At 37.2% G+C, this 20,465-nt stretch overlaps 3 protein-coding genes across 4 annotated transcripts in view; 1 reads left to right on the top strand and 2 right to left on the bottom strand.

Annotated features, from left to right (window-relative positions):
* The window catches only part of SMC4 (structural maintenance of chromosomes 4), a 34,541-nt gene extending 26,536 nt beyond the window's left edge, over positions 1 to 8,005 (top strand). Inside the window, exons 18-24 of the mRNA XM_029214205.1 lie at positions 2,753 to 2,942; positions 4,095 to 4,239; positions 4,518 to 4,691; positions 5,127 to 5,309; positions 5,447 to 5,679; positions 6,192 to 6,375; positions 6,856 to 8,005. Of these exons, the coding sequence (XP_029070038.1) occupies positions 2,753 to 2,942; positions 4,095 to 4,239; positions 4,518 to 4,691; positions 5,127 to 5,309; positions 5,447 to 5,679; positions 6,192 to 6,375; positions 6,856 to 7,008 (1,262 nt within the window). The 3' untranslated portion in view covers positions 7,009 to 8,005. The remainder of the gene's footprint in view (positions 1 to 2,752; positions 2,943 to 4,094; positions 4,240 to 4,517; positions 4,692 to 5,126; positions 5,310 to 5,446; positions 5,680 to 6,191; positions 6,376 to 6,855) is intronic.
* The window catches only part of IFT80 (intraflagellar transport 80), a 143,782-nt gene extending 134,238 nt beyond the window's left edge, over positions 1 to 9,544 (bottom strand). The window contains exon 1 of the mRNA XM_029214207.1: positions 9,502 to 9,544. The gene's annotated coding sequence lies outside the window, so the exon portion shown is untranslated. The remainder of the gene's footprint in view (positions 1 to 9,501) is intronic.
* TRIM59 (tripartite motif containing 59) lies at positions 8,593 to 20,087 on the bottom strand. 2 transcript variants are annotated; one of them, XM_029214209.1, is made up of 3 exons: positions 19,965 to 20,052; positions 18,929 to 18,999; positions 8,593 to 11,761 (listed from the first exon to the last, which is right to left on the bottom strand). In XM_029214209.1, the coding sequence occupies exon 3, from the start codon at positions 11,756 to 11,758 to the stop codon at positions 10,550 to 10,552; it is 1,209 nt and encodes a 402-aa protein (XP_029070042.1). In that variant the 5' UTR covers positions 11,759 to 11,761; positions 18,929 to 18,999; positions 19,965 to 20,052; the 3' UTR covers positions 8,593 to 10,549. The 2 variants fall into 2 exon arrangements, with proteins under 2 accessions (XP_029070042.1, XP_029070043.1); XM_029214210.1 differs by lacking the exon at positions 18,929 to 18,999 and having other exon boundaries at positions 19,965 to 20,087.
* Between the last annotated feature and the right edge of the window lie 378 nt (positions 20,088 to 20,465).

The following is a 20,465-nucleotide window of genomic DNA, read 5'->3' as shown; positions in this document are numbered from 1 at the left end:
TGGTCATATTTATCTACGTTTTTAATATTGAGGCATTCACTCAGATAGCATCTGCTACTGGCCAAGCTTTGTTTTAGGTGCTGTTGATCAAGCAGTGAACAAAATAAAGTCCCTCTTTTCAAGGAACTCACACTTAAAAGATGGGGAAGATAATAAATACATTGCATACTGTATCAGGTGGTGCTAGGTGATAAAAGTAAAACCAGGAAAACAGGATGGGATGGGGATTCAGATAGACACAGTGGTTAGACAGGCCACTGCCAGAGATACTTGAGCAGAGACCCAGTGGAAGTATGAGTGGACATGTGGATATTTGGGAGAAGAACATTTCAGGAAGAATGTAGAGGAGTAAGTAGAGGCCCTGGGGCAGGAAGGACTATGCCAGAAGTTTCTAGGAACACTAGGAAGCCAGAGTGGCTAGAGTTAAAGGATGGAAGAATCCAGATAATGTAGAGCCTTTTAAGCCCTGCCTCCATGTGAAATTAAAAGCCGTTGGAAAGTCATATACAGGGAAGTGATATAATCTGACAGGACTCTTTTTTTCTTGCATTTATTTTGGGTATATATTTTGTCCTTGGAGACACAGGGACTTCACCCTACCCCTCCTTCCCCAGAATACCTACAATATTTGTTGTGTTTGCTTTGATGGAACCTAATGGTCAATTAAAACAAAAAATGTGTATCTTTGTCATTTATAGCAGCACTTTCACAGACTACAGGAATCTGTATGCTTGTTTGAAAGGGAATCCTTGACTTTTTTAGGAGCCCCATATATATTTCCTCTCATGGAAACGCTGGCTATTATTAGTAGACTCTGTTAATATCTAATATGGAAGCCCATTTCTGCAAGCATATCTTTAAGATTATATATTTTATTTTACATTAATTTATATTTTTTAAATCTCTGGCTGTTGTGTAGAGAATAGAGTAAGGGGAGCAAGGTGGTATAAAATAGTGACTTCAAAATTATAGACTATCTGATATTAGTTTTCCCCTCCTAATAGACATGCTACTGTAGATAGGGAAAAGAATTTTTAATGCATGTTAGGTACTTGAAAATAAGGAAGATGTTCTGAAGGGTGGAACCCTTCCCAGTTGCATACCTGGCCCATCCCCCAGTATAAGTCATGATGCCAGACCCCACAGCAGCTGGTACTCTACCCCACAAGGGAGCTAAGCATACAGACAGCCTAATGGAACTTAAACTACAGAGAACATCACCACTTTGAGCAAAAGAATTCCTTCAATAATAAATACATTATTTTAGTATCCTAAGGGGGATTCAGAAGACAAAAAAAGGGCAGGGTTTTGTTTTGCTTTGTTTTTTTAAAAAGCCAAGTGGTGATCTCAGAAATATAAAGAATAGAGGTTGGAGTTAAACTCACTAGATGAGTTTGAAAGATCAGACTAAAGAATTCTCTGATAATGTAGGACAAAAAGATGAATACTAAGTTGTGAGATTTGGAGAATATTGAAATTCCAATCTACCTAACAGGAGAGAAGAGACAATCTAGAGGAACAACAGTTAAGTCTTTATCTAATCTTTTCCTCTTAGCACATCCTACCTCCTTTCCCCTATGCTAAATGTATTGATACACTCCTCCCATAGGAGCTTTATGGGAGTCTCCTTCCATAAGTTGGCTCTGTTTCTGCTTGCTTTTCTAGACATAGATATTGAAAGCTTGAACTCCTTACCTTTTTGCCACCTTTCATCCTTCCTATATTGTATAGTGATTAGGATTCAAATATGGAGAACAGAATCCACTCTGGTTAGTACAGATATGATTTGGGGTGTGGGTGTGGGTGTGTGTTTAACAGAGTAAAAGATTATTTACAGAATCACTGTGATGGCTTAAGAAATTCTAGGTTGAACATGAAGAATAATTTCCAGAGCTACTCTGTAGAACCATGAAAGGAACTATACTGCCTCTTCTACAACTGGAAAGTCATCTCTCAAATGGGGAAGATGAGGGACTTCCCTGGTGGTCCAGTGGCTAAGACTCCACGCCCCCAGTGCAGGGGGCCTGGGTTCGATCCCTGGTCAGGGAACTAGATCTCACATGCCGCAACTAAGAGTTCGCATACCGTAACTAAAGACCTGGCACAGCCAAATAAATAAATAAATACCAAATTGGGAAGATGACACTACAACTGCCAACAACAGAAGCACATTGTACCTACTATAATCTACACTGTCAAAGTTAATGCCAATGCCTGTCAATATTCACAAAGCTTTTGAAAGGACACCAGAGCCTCTAACACCACCAAGAAAATTCAGACTTTTCCATGACTGCCAGCAGAAACATGCTCAACTCATCAGGTTTGCTATCCAAATTGTGTGAATTTTTTTTGATTGAATAAAACAACCACAATTTTCTTCATCCCGGGCAGCAGTCAGGCACATAGTCTATCTAAGGGTAAAAATCATTATGAGACCAATAGTCAAGAAAGTACCCTAAAAACTTTTGAAAAGAGCTTCAGGACATGAAGCCAGTAAGAGATAAGTGGGTTATGTTCACAGCTGAGCCAGAGAATTTAACCATGTGTTGTTATATAACACCATTTGTTTTGACGGGCATTCTGGTTTTGTGTTTTGGGGTTTGTTTTTTTTTGAGGTACTTTTCCTTAAATGTCTAAAATTTCTTGGGCATGCATCAGGTTAAGTCATATTGACTGAAGAGATTTACATCTAACAAGTGACGTTCATTAGCGTAGAAACACAAATTAATTTCACTTTTTTTTTTTTCCCCAGAGTATAACAATGTGGCTGAGAGAGCTGGTAAAGTGGAAGCTGAGGTTAAAAGGTTACACAATATTATCGTAGAAATTAATAACCATAAACTCAAGGCCCAACAAGATAAACTTGATAAAATAAACAAACAATTAGATGAATGTGCTTCTGCTATTACTAAAGCCCAAGTAGCAATCAAGACTGCTGACAGGTAGAGTATGCATACTACCCTGTCTTCCTCTTCCCTACATCCCCTTAATATTTAAACTTAATGTCCATTAAATGTTTCTGTTACTGTTACTTATTAAGCCCTTCTGACATGTCGTTACCTAATAGGAGTTTTGGTGGGCACCTATAATAAACATCATATGACTAGTTTTTAAAAACATAAACGGGTATGCTTTGGCAAAATGTGGTTATATAATTCCCAAGTTTGTGAGGACATAGAAGTCAGAGTTTCATTTCTCTGGCTTAAAGGGAGTAGAGGGTGATTCACTGAAATAGATCTAGGTTTTAGGAGAATAAGAAGGTTGAGATTTCTTAGCAAAATTGTTTTAATAACTTAAATTTTTAATTAACTAGATTAATTTAATTAACTAGATTCCATTGTCCCAAAAAGTTTTTAATACGTTCATAACATAGATCTTGTTTTTAAATTAATTTTCAGAGTATTAAAGTATTTCTAAAATAATTAAAGCTAAATATGTATAAAAATGTTGAAATGTAAACAGCTGTTTCTTTTGTCTTAAAATTATAACATGAGTCACATTTGATTATCTGGTTATTCCGCTATTACAATGTCTTTTGTTCAAAGATAAGGTGCTAATAAGCCATATGTTTTGCCTAAACACAATTATCAGTCAAAATAGAAGTAACTTCATTAAGGGAAAAAGTAGTCTGTGTGTGTGTGTGTGTGTGTGTGTGTGTGTTGTCATGTGTCCAGTTTCCTCCCCGCTCCACCCTGCCAAAAACACTTGTTTGCCCTGATTTGAACCAGGGCGTATTTATTTACTTGATGGTATAGCTTCATGGGTGTAAAGATTTAAGAATCTCCAATCTGACAAGAAAATGACAAGAATATAATAATCCAGTGGACAATTTTGCTTCATAGTCTAAGTCTAAAAGCTTATATAAGGAAGTTTTATTAATTTATACTGAGAGTTTAATAAAATATACAATATCCCACAAGTGTATGTATAAACATAAAAAACCAATTCAAGGATTTTAGTAAATCATAAATTTTAAAATCTATGATGAAAAAAATGTTACATTGATGTCATGAAAAGTTCTTTGGTAGGTTTTCAGAAGCAGAATAACAAATCACACATTACCACATTTTTAATATATGATTTTGCTTGTTTAGAAATCTTAAAAAAGCACAAGACTCTGTCTTTCGCACAGAGAAAGAAATAAAAGATACTGAGAAAGAAGTAGATGACTTAACAGCAGAGCTAAAAAGTCTTGAAGACAAAGCAGCAGAGGTCGTAAAGAATGCAAATGCTGCAGAGGTAAGACATGGAGAGGGGAGAGGATGGTATTTCAAGCAATTAAGATTTATAGATGTCAATACCTTGCCTAGTAAGCACTCAATAAGTTAAACTTATATTAACTTTCATCTGTACAGTAAAAATGAGTACTGTATTGTAACTTTTCTGTAAATAAAAACATTTTCATTTAAAGTGGAAGGGGCGTGGGGAGAGATTGCTTGCTGCTTCATCTTTGTAATGTGAAAATCCCTGTTCTGTTTGAGAAGATCATATCTGTAGCATTTCTTCTTGGTTTTTAGGAGTCCTTACCAGAGATCCAGAAAGAACATCGTAACCTACTTAAAGAACTAAAAGTAATTCAGGAAAATGAACATGCTCTTCAAAAAGATGCACTTAGTATTAAGTTGAAACTTGAACAAGTAGATGGTCATATTGGTGAACATAATTCTAAAATAAAATACTGGCAAAAAGAGGTGAGAATTGTTATGGATAGTTAAATGTAACTTTAAGATATCCTTTATGAAAAAAGGTTAGGGTTTATGTTTTTGTGTTTTTGAGGTATGTTGTGATTCTTAATTTCATGGTGTATAATCACTTCTCAGGTTTATAGGGGCAAAATGAACAGTATATAGGAGTTATTATATACAGAAAAATATGCATAATGGTCAGAATTAGTCAACATTTTCACCCCAGGGCTGATAACGGAGATTTAACAAATGGCTACATGAACACCTGGAACACTACAACTATTTTTCTTGAAGTCCTTTGAAACATAGTTGATACACAAATTAGTTACCACTCCTTAGTATATGTTGTTTTGATAGGCAGTTTGTCGTATTAATTTGTGAGGTTTAACAATGAATTATAATACTATGCCTTTTCTAACACTGATCTAACTTAACTTTTAGATTTCAAAAATATCATTGCATCCCATAGAAGATAATCCTGTTGAAGAGATTCCACTTCTAAGCCCAGAAGATCTTGAAGCAATCAAGAACCCAGATTCCATAACAAATCAAATTGCACTCTTGGAAGCCCAGTGTCATGAAATGAAACCAAACCTTGGTGCCATTGCAGAGTATAAAAAGAAGGTACAGATAAACTGTGTAATAGTCAGGAAGTCTCTACACCTTAGCCTAAATTGTGGCCTTTATTTTATATAATTAGCAGTGTTATTTCTCATCTCAAATGTATAACTGAATTGATGTTTTTCTCATTCTTTTCATAGGAAGAATTATATTTACAGCGGGTAGCAGAATTGGACAAAATTACTTATGAAAGGGATAATTTTAGACAGGCATATGAAGATCTTCGGAAACAAAGGCTTAATGAATTCATGGCAGGTTTTTATATAATAACAAATAAATTAAAGGAAAATTACCAAATGCTTACTTTGGGAGGTGATGCTGAGCTGGAGCTTGTAGACAGCTTGGATCCTTTCTCTGAAGGAATCATGTTCAGGTTTGTAATTATGCTGTATACTGAGTTTCAGATTCTTCTGTTATCTCTCTCTACATATTCTCCAAACTCAGTATTTTTTTTAGGGGTGGGATGTGAAGGTTAGATGTACAACTTGTTTTATTTCATAAATACTAGTTTGCCTAGATATTAGTTTACAGCATAAATTCTAGGCAAACAGTAAATACTTGATTTTACAAAATATTTGTCTGATTTTCGAGGCATTTCAATCTAACATGTATTTTAAAATTGCAAAGCAAAAAGTGCTTTGGAAACAGAGGGAAAATACCAAGAATTACTTATTAGCTTGCTGTTTAAATCTTAAATTTTTGTCAGGTGTTCCTATGTGTTCATCCTCCAATGACATGTTTATAAAAGAACCCCTCAGAAGTTTATATTCGTGAAAAGGAAATTAGAGATTCCCAAGAAAGGTGGTAGAAGCCAGTTATGGGAAACAAATCACGAAGTCTTAATTTAGCTTTACAAGTAATTTGACTGACGAGATTTTCTTACAGTGTCCGACCGCCTAAGAAAAGTTGGAAGAAGATCTTCAACCTTTCAGGAGGAGAGAAAACACTTAGTTCATTGGCTTTAGTATTTGCTCTTCACCACTACAAACCCACTCCCCTGTACTTCATGGATGAGATTGATGCAGCCCTTGATTTCAAAAATGTTTCCATTGTTGCATTTTATATATATGTAAGTAATCATTTAGAGCTTTTCATTCTGAAAATTTTATGGGTTCCCTAAACATTACAGATGAAATTCTTTGACTTATTTCTTTTGAGCTTTTTTCCCTGTTCTCTAATCCCACATCCCATGGTATTAAAGGAGACCACATCCTTTATTTCAGCCAAATAGTTCCATTTTGGAAAAGTGAAATATAAATGGATAATGTAAATTAGTAGCAGAAACACAGCTAGAAATGTTTTTTCTATATCTTTTTTCTACTAGAAGAATTCTAGGCAACCATCCTTCCAAATACCCGAATTCTTCTCAAACCCAAATACTGTTTCTTGAATTATCCATGTTGTCATTCATGTTAATTAATTATCGATGTCATGTTGAATTTACTGTCAAGAAATATTTCAGGGAAGTAAAGCTTAGATGTTTATTATATAATTTATATATTTATAATATATGTATAATTTTTCTAATTTATTCTTTCTTTCTCTTTAGGAACAAACAAAAAATGCCCAGTTCATAATAATTTCTCTTCGAAATAATATGTTTGAGATTTCAGATAGACTTATTGGAATTTACAAGACATACAATATAACAAAAAGTGTTGCAGTAAACCCAAAAGAAATTGCATCTAAAGGACTTTGCTAAACTTGTTTATACTGAAGATTGCTCAGATTGAATCACCGCAGATTCAGTGTACTGTATTTACTGACTTTCTATTTGTAAAGGGTTATAAATTATATAAAATACATATTCTTAAACTGGATCATATAACTAGTTTCTATTTTATGCTGTTACTTAAGAGACATGTTACAAGTGTAATAAAATATTCTCTATACCTGATTCTAGGAGATTGTAAGAAACTGACAACTTTATAAGCAGCAGACTATGGAGAAAATAAGATGCCTGGGGCGGGGGGCGGGGGTCAGGTGACTTACCCTTAGCCCCAAACTGCTACCTGCAGAGTTAAAAGTGAACAGTACAGTTCTAAACTAGATCATGTTACCAAGACACAGCATACTCTCATGGACCTTTGACCTACGCTGGAGAAGCCTATCAACTGCTACTATAGTAAAATTTTTAAGGTATTTCACTTAGTAATTTAGATAGTCACTATTACCCAAATACTAGGAACATTTTTTTTTTAACTGTCATTCTGAATTATAAGGATGAGAATTTAAATATTGTGTTCTTTTCTAAAACTTGATATGCTTGACTGTTTAAAACACTTGCAAAAAGGGTCAGCAAATATGTCTGAAATAACTTGGCTATCTCATTAGTTGAAAAGGAAAAATACCCACTTCAGAAAAAGAATAAAGTGTATAAGGACTAATTTCCTTAGTATAAATGGCAATTAAGATGGAGTGCTGTTTGCCCATCAAGTTGTCAAGGGTTTTTTGTTGTTGTGTTACACTGTATTGGCCCAAGAATATTATAATGCTACTGGAAGCCAGCAACCACTTGGTTTTCAAAAGAAATTTTGGTATTGAATCAAAAGTCTGCCCTAGCTATTCAGTTTCTAGAATATTGATCCTGAGGAATTAAAATTAAATTACCATGTTGTTCAATGCAGTATTGTTTAGGTACTAAAACCCAACAAAGACAACAGTCTATCATAACCATTAAAAGTGTAAATACATTAGCATGGACTTAAATAAAGCAAGATCTATAACTCAAGTATGGTCATTTGTTTTAAATCAAGATTATACAAGGGAAAAGTAACTGGAAAAAAGTATCAACATAATCAAGGGCTTTTTCATTGGTGAGAACAGAGGTGAATGGAATTTAATATTTTTATATTTTAATAACCAATGGAGTGGTAAAGCTTAGTACTTTTTATTTTATCCATTTATTTAATTTGGGGCTGCATTGGGTCTTCACTGCTGCACGTGGGTTTTCTCTAGTTGCTGAGAGCAGGGGCTACTCTTTGTTGTGGTGCGCAGGCTTCTCATTGCGGTGGCTTGTTGCGGAGTACGGGCTCTAGGCACGTGGGCAGTAATTGTGGCACACTGGATCTAGAGTGCAGGCTCAGTAGTTGTGGCGCACGGGCTTAGTTGCTCCACGGCATGTGGGATCTTCCCAGACCAGGGCTCGAACCTGTGTCCCCTGCGTTGGCAGGCGGATTCTTAACCACTGCACCACCAAGGGAAGCGCCCAGTACTAACTTTTAAAGAGTTAAAGTAGATAGTGCCCGTAAGTCCATATGAAAATTCCAAAGCAACCACTCCCGAGTTTGACTGCCCTATTAAGCCACTCAATGCTTATATCAAAATGAGTTTATTAAAATATATACTTTTGTTATACATAAGCTTAGAAATATTTCAGGATTACATACTTTAAATTTTACAGTCTCATCCTGATAAAAATACAAAAAGAAGAGCATGTATAAGACTCAGTTATTTGTATATTTGATTATATTCATGCACACTACATAAAATTTATCCAACAGTAAAGTTCTACTAAAAACTGGCAAGTTACAAAAAATATTAAGGTCAAACTTAAAATGCTTCAGTTTTTAGCTGTGATTCATAGACATATATTAGATTTAAAAATCTTGGCTTAAATCCTTTAAAAAGGTAGCACGACAGATGAACTCTGAAAATACATGGAGTCTCATATACTAGATACATGGCCTTGGCAATTCACTTTTGTGTCTGTTTCCTAATCTACGAAAGTGAGGATTAATACACACGAGAAATATGAGATTACAATTTTGACACATAATACCTAACATTTCAGTGCTAATATTTACACGTATTCCAAAAAGTATGTGGCATTTTTGTGTTGTAACTATTACTTTAATCAAGTCGATGCAACTTCAGTCTAAAGTTAGTTGGTAAGCTGAATATATACCTCCTCCACCTCCAGATGTTCTTTGCCCACACAATAGTTAGTCGTGCTATTCTGATTCTGATATTCTGATTCTGATCATAAATTGACAATACAGCCAGCCATCTTAGTGTTCAGACTTGTTCTCAGTAGATAAGACACTAAGGAGTATTTTAGAACTAGTGCCCTGAGTACAGTCACAGCTATAGGACCTAATCTGACCCGGAAAATGTGTGAACTAAGTAAGGCTCCTAAATATGTGATCCAAGAGCCAGTTTGGAATTTCTGGAAAGTGAGTGAGCTTGTACTTACGGTTACAAGGACAAAAGGGCTAAGAGCCCTACCACAAGCACCACGGTTCAGCCCCTGTTAATAAAAAGGAAACTAAATCAAAGGGATTTGACTTAATGACTAAGTAGCCTCCCTTTATAACACAATTCAAGAAAATAAGATCAAATTATTGGTACTTTGGCATTAGCATAAGAGAAAGTTCAACAGAAAATTTTAGACAATTTTAGACCTAACAGTTAACATGATGCCATTCAAATATGATGAGGGTGGGATATATCAATAATATTCCATTCTAGTAACATGTTTTAGAGTTTTTAGCCAAGAACTGATTTGACTGACACGACTAAGACTACACAAAAGTTAAATACAATCCTAAAATAAATTTACACAAACCACAGAATAATAAGTACTAGGGAATGTTACTGTTTGGTCCCTAATGGCACTTTAGCGTTCCCAAAGCAATAGTTTTATTAGGAGTGAATGCTGATATAAACATTTTAGAGCTCTTAAATCTACCTAAAACACATTGTGTGTGGATCATGTACATTTGATCAAACACATCTTTAATGTAAGCAATCCACTCTCACTATGAGACTTTGCTACTTGAATTTAAAACCTCTTCTCACCATCATTTGTCCATTCAAAAGTGTCAAGCTTATACCTTTCGGGATTTTGCCATCTTTTAATTAAAAGCTACGTATACACAAAGAACTGCAGAGCCAACCACTGCAGTATATAATGCTAAAAGATAATATTGGTACAAGAATATTTAAATATCACAGTGATATTAAGTCAACCTCTCAAACCAATAGAAATGGGATAATACTCAAAATCAAGTAATTACTAGATTTTGTTCTGGTTTTCAGAAAACGAGAGACATTGTCTCATTTCTAACTTTTGATGACACATTTTCTATTCAACAAAAGCATGAAAGGGATTATATTTGTTGCAACTCTAATAAACTTTAGCTTGCTATTTTATTTATCCATGCTACCCCTATTGCTCCATTTAGCAATGGTGATTAGTCTCTGCTGTACAGAATAAGCCTACTTAATTCAGATTTGAATTTTCAACAAATTATTTTCCACATGAATTCCTTCAGTAAATATAAAGTGTGACACAGTATATTCTTTAAATCATGCACATTCTTATATAAACTTTGGTAAACAGATAGAGAGGCTTCAGAAAAACATATTGAGGTGATTTCATTTAAAAAGGTCATTATGTGTTGGTTAAAAAAGAGGATCAGCGTCAGCATCACTGAAATTAGTGTAACTATAACAATGTTTAGAATCTTTAAAAATTCAACTTCTTTTTCCTCCTTATCAGGCCAGGAACATGGCATCCTTTTTGAAGAAATTTTCATTTCAGGAATGAGAAGTTTCTTAATCTGTCCAATTTCTGTTCTGCTCCATTCTTCTTTCAGTACTTGGCTTACTTGAGGATAAATTTCAACAGGCTGAACTTCAGGGAGTGGTCTTTGTTTCAAGACCTGCACACGCTGTCGGACATCATCAACTTTTTCAAGAAATTTAAGTGGAGGCTCTTCTTGTAAAGATGTTGTCAGTGTCACTAATTCACGCTGCTGCTCTCTTATTTCTTTCATTCTTTCAATTTGTGGAGTATATTCTAGATTAATCAGATTGCCAACATCACAAAGAGCAGTTAGGAAAAAATTTTTTTTTTGTTCTAATGTATCACTAAGCTCCTTAAAATACTGGAGAACAACTTCCTTATCACCTTGGACCATTTTCTCTGAAAGCGATTTTTGTTCTTCCAGCTTTTCAATAAGACGAGTAAGATCTGTCCAGTGTGTGTCAGTTAACTGTTCAAGCAGTTTTTCAGGCGTGTCCTTTTCTTTCATATAGGCACTTTGAAGGTCATCTATAGGATGACCATGATGTTGACCTATGGTAAGGCAATGACCACAAACTAATTTTTTATCCAGGAGACAGTAAACATTTAACGGCTGCCTGTAATGTTCAGGGCAGGTGACAATATCTGGATGGTCTTCTTGCTGGTACTTTTCAATAATAGCCCTTAACGCAAAATTAACAGGTAAAGACTCAATACCAGTTGGAGCAATTTCAATAATACTTCTGCAGTTAGGGCACTTGAGTGGAATGCGTAAAGGTCTCCATATATAAAAGTTACCAGATGCCTGTAGAACATTTTCCAAGCAATTTCTACAAAATGTATGAGAGCATGGTAGTACACGAGGATCTTCAAAAATACTGTAACAAATAGGACATGTTAACTCATCCTCAAAATTGTGCATTTCCTGTCAAGAGAAAAAAGTATTTTAATTCTACATATAACAAAGACACATGCACATATTATGTAAAGTTTTAGGTGTTAACCTCCAAATTGTTAATATACTGTACTTGTCATTTAAAAGAGTAAGATTTTTAAAATTGGCTTTCTATATAATGCAATTCCTAACACTGAATAATTGATCACCTTTAAGAGCTTATTTACTTTGGGGTGTTCTGTTGAAGTCTATTTAATGATTATAACTAGTCTGTGCAACTTTTTACATTCTAAGATGCTAAAATCAAAACTATACACAAATCATGAATAGGTAAGACTAAATATTTCTATGAAATAAAAAGTTAATTCTTAACAAAATTACATTCTTCAATTCACACTCTCAGTTGGCTCAACCACAGTTTCTAAAGTAAGTTATTAAATTTCTAACTGTTCTATAAATTTCAAGCTTCTTGAATTTTGGAGTATTAGCGTGTATGCTTAAAGCCCTGAATCAGCACAGTGTAATAGTATCAAGTAATGTTAATTTTAAGATTTGGAAGGGAGTAATATTTCTGAATTAGTCCTTGCGATAAAAAAGTTTGAAAGATGAAGTGTTGATTGTGGTAATTATGAATTACGGACCACTACAGCATTAGTGGTAAAGAACATCATTAGTCATCTTTCCTTCATGAAAGAAATCCAGCAACAGTTCAGAGACCCTCTCTGACACAAGTAACTTGACGTCTTGGCAAGCAAGCTATTACTGATATTTCCAACAAGCCTTCCACGTGCCATTCATGCAAAATCTAAAGCTTACCAAATCCTCCTCTATAAAAACTGTTAGAAGTATCTACAAATAACTAATTGTACTTTCAAGAAACAAAAACCTCTTCAGACTTTTTTTTACAGCTCTTATGCACCTCATCTTCACCAATTGCAAAACCCAACTCATTCATTCTTCAAGTCTCAAGCTGAGTCCCACCTCCTCCCCCAGCTTAGGTCCCCTAATCTCACTGAACACTGCACTTCTACTTTATAGCGAGCACTTAGATGGAGTTTATTTAAAAGAATTTTGTCGGAATTCCTGCAGGTCCAGTGGTTAGGACTCAGCACTTTCACTACCGGGGCCTGGGTTCGATGCCTGGTCAGGGAACTAATATCCCACAAGCTGCGTAGCGCAGTCAAAAAAATAAAGAATTTTGTAACATTTTTCAATACATTCGAATATAAGCCTGCAATAAGGGCAGGAGTTGTATCTAAGCACAGAAGTTGACACACAGTAGGCATTCACTCAATGTTGGTTGAATAAACACTGCCCCTTAAGAGACCAATGTTAATAAAATGCCAGACCTTAGTTTTGGGGTTTTTTTTTTTTCTTTAAATAGCAAAATCTCTGCTTAGGAAAAGCTTTTATCAAGAGTCCATCAGAAAATAGAAAATACTCCATTCAGACTGACAATATTAAGAACCGTAATGAGCCAAGATGTGAGAGACTAATAAGCCTGAACTGTGAGGCATTCCAGGAAACAAAAATAACTGGACAACAGAAGACGACATTCACTGCAGATAAATTTAAGTGCCTACATGTTGGGAAGCCCTTATGACTACCCTTTACCTACAGAGAGCTCTGAAATAGAAAAACCACCCAAGAAAAACGTTTCTCAGTTTATTTCAGTGATGTCAGAATTCATAATGAAGGAATAAACAGAATAGCACTTTGCAAAGGAATAAAATGTGAGCATTGGACATATATTCAATTTAGATTTAATATTAGAGTTATTTAATGTAAGTACCAAAAATCAACTCTAAAACAGAACCCAACCTTTCCCTCCAAAGTCCTATATTTGTCAAAAAGTTAGAAATCATTTTCCCTGGGAACTCATTTAAGGACCCAAAAGCTCAACTTTCTTTAGAATGAAGATATTCAATAACAATATTGTAAAGAAAATATCATCTCTTAAACTTACATAAAGTGGAAGCAAATATCCTGGTCTCAAAAGTTACTTCCATAGCACATAAAATTTTTAACAAAATTTAATCAGAAACGTGTAGATAACTTGAAGATACAGAAATCAAATCTAAGACTACCCTCTTCTAGCTGATTTTTGAAAAACGGATTTTAGGCAACAAATTTGTAAGTCAGAACTGGCTAATAGAAGTAAGCCTGGTTGAAAATAACTACGTAAGGCCAGGAACTTTCTAACTGGTTGCTGCCTGAGAAACAGAAGACAAAGGTGGCTGTCATGCTTAGGGGCTAGTTCTTACAGAAACTAGTATGAAATTTTATGCATCAGAAATTTTCCATAACCAGCCTAGACTCCTGAGGGGGAATGAAGGAGCAAAAAAATTTTCCTATGAATATTTTCTGGTATGAACATCTTGGATTTAGCTATGCTGTGTGTATGTAACAACATTGGAAACTAGAAGACAATGAAGCAATTCTTCAACATTCTCAGGAAAACATGGCTTCCAACCTAAAATTCTATACTCAGACAAAGTAAATAAATTTTGTAGATAGTCTAAAGATAGTTTAACACAAGAGATCTCAAAACTGAACCACCCATCACCCACCCTTTCTAAAGAAGCTGCTGCAGGAAGAAAAGAAAAACAATAATTCTCACCAGGATAACTATGAAATGAAGTCCTGGATAACTGCAGCAAGCCTAGAGAAATAGTAGTCTGGAGGAAGAAGACAAATCCAGAAGGGATGCTTTTAAGTAAATAAATGGAACTGACAATATTTCACGTGTCTGAACATATTGAGAGGTAATGAGAAAACTAAATTTAGGGAAAAGTGATGGAATCATGAAAAGAGGAAATACTACAACACATTATATAGCTCAATTGTCCTATTTGTTATAATATTTTAAATATTAAATATTGATTTTACCAAAAAGCATGACTGTTAAGGATTGAACGTGTCTCCCCAAACTCGTAAGTTGAAATCGTAACCCTTAATGTGATGGTATTAATGAGGTAGAGCCTTTGGGAGGTAATTAGGTCATCCGAGTACAGCCCTCATGAATGAGATTAGGCCCTTATAGGAAGAAGAGATACAGGGCTTGCTGCCTCTCTTTCTCTGCTCTTGGCCATGTGAAGACACAGCAGGAAGATGGCCACCTGCAAAGCAGGAAGAGAGCTTTCTCCAAAACCCAACTTTGCCAGCATCCTGATCCTGGACTTCCCAGCCTCCAAAACTGCAAAAACATAAATGACTGTTGTTTAAGCCACCTAGTCTATGGTATTTTTGTTATAACAGCCCAAACTAAGAAACTGACAAAATTATGTTGGGAGGAGGGAATAAGGGAAGGAAACAAAGTTTAAGAACTTATCTTAATCTTCTCTTATAAGAAGTCAATACATGCCTAAAAGTGAAAAATCAAGAAGTCACATTAAAAGCAAATTATTTATGAATAAAGAAGCAATACCAAAAGAAATATTTAAAAGAAATGAAGTGACTGCTTCTGGAAAGCAGGAATCAAGAGTGGGGAGAGTGAGGGCAGGAGGCTGCTGTTTTTCATTATAAGCCTAAGTTCTGTTTTACTTTCAACTATTAACATTCAAGTAAAAATATTAAAATTTTAAATAAAGAAATAAAGACAATCCCACATGCATCCAGGAAGAAAAGTAAGATACCCAAAAAAGGAAAACAATACATAATAGTCTCAGAATTCTCTGGGAGACTATAATTTCCAAAGATGGCCACAACAATTAAATCCCACATGTTGTTCTGTGATGTGACTTTGCTGGTATTCTCCTATCAAGAGATGAAAATCTATTCTCCCCTCAAAAAGATCTGGGCTTGGGGCTTCCCTGGTGGTCCAGTGGTTAAGAATCTGCCTTCCAATGCACAGGAGGCGGATTAGATCCCTGGTCAGGGAACTAAGATCCCACATGCTGTGGGGCAAGTAAGCCCGTGTGCTGTGGAGCCTGCACCACAACTAGAGAGAAGCCTGCATGCCGCGACGAAGATCCCGCATGCCGCAACTAAGACCCCATGCAGCCAAATAAATAAATAAATAGTTAAAAAAAAAAAAAAGATCTGGACAGGACATGTGACTGCTCTGACCAATCTGATACAGTACAAGTGACACTATGACAGTTCTGGGTATAGCCCTTAGCTAGCCTAGCAGATTGCTGCCTCTTCGCTATGCGAAAAGTCTAGGCTACTCTGCTGATGAGAGAGGCCAAAAGGAGAAGCAATGAGGTGCCAGACATGTGAGTGAAAAAGCCATCTTGGACATGCAGCCATCCAAACCATCAGACGTTTGTTACACAGCAGTAGATAACCAGAACACCTCCAGAGTAACTAGGAATGCTAAAAGACATGTAGCAATCAATATCCACAAGGATCTGGAAGGAAAAGGATATGACCTAAGAATTCTATACCCAGCCAAGATGTAATTTATCCATATGAAATAATAAAAATACTCCTTGGCAAAATCTACAGGGTTAAAAAAAAGTTCTACATGGCAGAGCTGAAGCCATATACTTTCATTATCAAACAGAAGTAGTATAAAAAGGATTTATCTAAAAAAAAAAAAGAGAGAAAAGAAAATGAACCTAGGAAAAGCAGAAGAAAATTCTAATGCATGATGAAAACCATGAATTAGAATATAGAAAATTGTTAGAGTTGATAAACCCAAGAGCTGGCTTTTTAAATAAAGAAGCCAGGGGCTACAGGGGGCTTTGGAAAGTTGTTATTTAATGAGTGCACAGTTTCACTTTGGAAACGTGAAAAAGTTCGGAAGATAGATGGTGATGGTTGCACAACAATGTGGAATGTACTTAATGCCACTGACTACACACTTAAAAACGGTTAAAATGAGGCTTCTCTGGTGGCGCAGTGGTTGGGAGTCCGCCTGCTGATGCCGGGGACGCGGGTTCGTGCCCCGGTCCGGGAAGGTCCCGCATACCGCGGAGCGGCTGGGCTCTTGGGCCGTGGCCACTGGGCCTGCGCGTCCGGGGCCTGTGCTCCGCAACGGGAGAGACCGCAACAGTGAGAGGCCCGCGTACCGCAAAAAAAAAAAAAAAAAAAAAGGTTGAAATGGTAAATTTTATGTATGTTTCAAAACAATAAAAAAACTTTAAAATGTTTAAGTGTCTTGCCTATTAACCAGCCTTTCCCGTCAAATTAATTTTAGAATTGATTTATATTAATATATAATTTTAAAAAACAAAAAAAATTAAAATAACCCATGTAAAATGTTATTTTCCTCCAGTGGGTACTAAAAGCCCAAGTACAAATTGATAACTTACTTCAAGATTTCCTGCTTCCCTTTTAAAAGTCACCAAGAGGGCTTCCCTGGTGGCGCAGTGGTTGCGAGTCCGCCTGCCAATGCAGGGGACATGGGTTTGTGCCCTGGTCCGGGAAGATCCCACGTGCTGCGGAGCAGCTGGGCCCGTGAGCCATGGCCGCTGAGCCTGCGCGTCCGGAGCCTGTGCTCCGCAACGGGAGAGGCCACAACAGTGAGAGGCCCACGTACCGAAAAAAAAAAAAAAAAAAAGTCACCAAGAAATATGAACGTAAAAAAGAAATCTTTTCGGAAATAAACCTGAAGCTAAATCATCTACGTATAAATTATTTCACAAATTTCTTGTGCTTAAGTGTCAAAAACATTACTGAATTTCTAAACTTTTTATGCAGTCTTTCTCCAGAGGGCCGATTTCCTATGGAGACTCCATAATGTCTAACCAGCATATTATGGATGGTCAGCACTGACAGCAGATGATGGAGAACTGGGCAGTACCAAAAATATCATTACCCATTCTCCTGTGTAAACTATTCTTTAAGTTTTAATTCCCTAATGCATTATTGCCTTTCATCTCTAAACATGAATGGTTATAAAACATTCATTACATTTTACACCTTCTGAAGAGAAATTTGCCACATTATAGTTAGATGACTTGCTCTAGGACTTAGAGTGAGTCAGCTATAAGTCTGGGAAAATTCAAGAGGTGCCACTTCCCAGGCTGGGTCTCACATCTTGGTGGCCCTACCTAATAAAAAGCACATTTTATGCAATTCAAGACTTACTTTAGAAATACTACATTTGTGCCATCTATAAATATGGGGCAAGATTTTTAAAATACTTTTGTACATATAAATGTACAAAAATAATGAAGGATCACCTAACTCTTTCAAAACAAAATCCTATGGTCCGATCTGATTTTAACTCTGCCCATTTGCACTGTTTTCCTGCATTTTGACATCAACCTGTTTCCCCAAACTAAAAAAGAAACAATGCAATTTAACCAGGAACTGATACGAGCAGTTAAGATTTTCTTTGCTTTTTTAAAATATTTTTGAAAGTGAAAAATACATATATATTTGGTGGGAAAAATTCAGCAATATGTTTGCTGAAAAGAAATGTTAAAACTAACATCACTGGACTTCCCTGGTGGCACAGAGGTTGAGAGTCCGCCTGCCAATGCAGGGGACACGGGTTCGAGCCCTGGTCCAGGAAGATTCCACATGCCGTGGAGCAACTAAGCCCGTGAGCCAGAACTACTGAGCCTGCGCTCTAGAGCCTGCGAGCCACAACTACTGAGCCTGCATGGCATAACTACTGAAGCCCACCCATCTAGAGCCCGTGCTCATCAACCAGAGGAGCCACCGCAGTGAGAAGCCCACACACTGCAACGAAGAGTAGCCCCCGCTCGACGCAACTAGAGAAAGGCCCGCACGCAGCAATGAAGACCCAGTGCAGCCAAAAATAAATAAATAAATTTATTTAAAAAAAAAAAAAAACAACTAATATCACCCAAAACTAAAATTTCGTCTTGCCAGAATAAAGTATGGTACCTTACTTTAAAGGATAGCTACTTGGTCATTAAAATGGAATGCAGACCAATACGAAAATATATGGTAAAAAGGTATCCAGATAACTTAATAAATTCAACTTGCAGATCTGTATGTGTTAAATGTGTGTGTCTGTATTAAGATACACACATCCTTGTAAGATTTCTAGAAGAGTAAACAAGAGTTAACAGTGACTAACTTTAAGATATAGGTCAGATAAGGGAGTTGTTTACTTTTCACTTTATGATCCTTCTATATGGTTTGAATTTTATACACCACCAACATACACACCTTTTTTCAAAAGATTTAAAACTTTCCCCTTACATCTTAAATCACACGCTCAGTAAAAATTTACTGAAAATTTCTTTGGTATTTACTTAATCTCCCAGAACTTACCACTTTGTTGACCTTCTGGTTTGCAGACTGAATATATATCTTCAACTTTTTCAGATTCTTTTATTTTTATTCTAAAATAAAAATAATTTTATCTTAATGTTCTAGACTTATATTCTCAAAACGTATGTTAAGTATGATATCATAGGGAATGATATCGTGGTAATTTCACTGTCTTTGACGTTTACCTTCCCTAAGCGTCACTGTGTTTTTTTAAAAGTAGCGACAAATATCAACAGCTGTGGTTCAGCAGGATAGGTATCACCTGTACCTTGAAAATCCCAAGTCTGTGACCAAATAAATTGCCACAAAGGACCTCTTTTTATAGCGTCAAGTATCTTATGAGCTCTTGAAAATATTAGCCAACAATCGTGATAACGGAGCAAACATTCACCGTCATTTTAGACTGCTGAAAGTTAACCGGAAGACAAGTAGCACCCATGAGAGTGAAATATTTTGCCAGCTTAAAATTATAAATCTTGATTTAGGTTATACCCATTAATACGTCTGTTCATCTCTCAATTCTGCCATTTAAATGCTGACAGACCCTGGGTCAGTTTTACCTAGTGCCCCTCAGAACTGACGTTTCACATCTGTAAAATGGGCATAACTACACCTACGCGGTTAAGTCCAATGAGAACGCCTCCCAGAGAAGGGGCTCGAAACAGCAGTGCCCTTGCCCTTCCCCTTCCCGAAGGTTTATGACAAATCCTCCCGGGCCTCTCTCCCAACGCGCCTGGGCGCTCTCCTTTCCGAGCCGCCGCGAGGCCGCCCAGCTCGGCGGAGTCCAGCTTCTCTCCGCCTCCCCACCACAGAGGGCCTTCTCCCTCAAGGAAATGCAGTTCCTTATTGGCGGGAGGAAAACAAGGTCCCCCAAACTCTCCACCTGGGACAAGAGGGACCCAAGACGCGGGGCCCAAGCTAGCCCTCTCCATCACCAAGCCCCAAACACATGCAGTACACCAGCCTGCGCTACAGGGAAAGAAGAGGGACCAAGAGCCGCCTTGTCGGACCGAAGAGAAGCTCCTTATAAACTCACCGTGGGGAAGGGAAAACCAGGCAACTCCACCAGCAGAAACACAGCTCCACAGCCTGCGGGCTAACGCAGAGAGCTACTCGAATTCCCGCCCTCCCTCCTCTGCCCTCCCTCCTCTGCCCTGAGGGCCTTCAGGTTCCCAGATGAGGCGGGGCTTGAGAGCCTCAAGACGCAGGCGCAGTCTCCCAGCAACCTTCAACTGCGTAGCATCAGCCAATAGAAAGAGCGCGGGGCCGCTGTTCGAAAGTAAACCGCCGACCCCTGGGGCCGAGGCGGGGGCGTGATCTCTAGGACTTGGCACGAGGCCCGCGGCGAGTTTTCTGTGCCTGCGCACTAGGCGTGGGCTGCCGCTCCGGAGCTCCAGAGGCGCGCCGCAGGGGGCGCTTCAGTGTGCTGGGGTGCTTCTTGCAGCCGTGACCCTGGCCTGGAGTCCTTCTTGGGGCCGCGGGATGGCGTCCCGGGAAAGACGGGGTCTGGCGGAGGCAGACGATATTTACAAAAAGG

This window comes from Monodon monoceros, unplaced genomic scaffold (genome assembly GCF_005190385.1).
Source record: "Monodon monoceros isolate NGI ecotype Baffin Bay Population unplaced genomic scaffold, NGI_Narwhal_1 Super_Scaffold_11, whole genome shotgun sequence".
Lineage (NCBI taxonomy): Eukaryota > Metazoa > Chordata > Mammalia > Artiodactyla > Monodontidae > Monodon > Monodon monoceros.
This window is presented reverse-complemented; position numbering and strand designations above follow the sequence as displayed.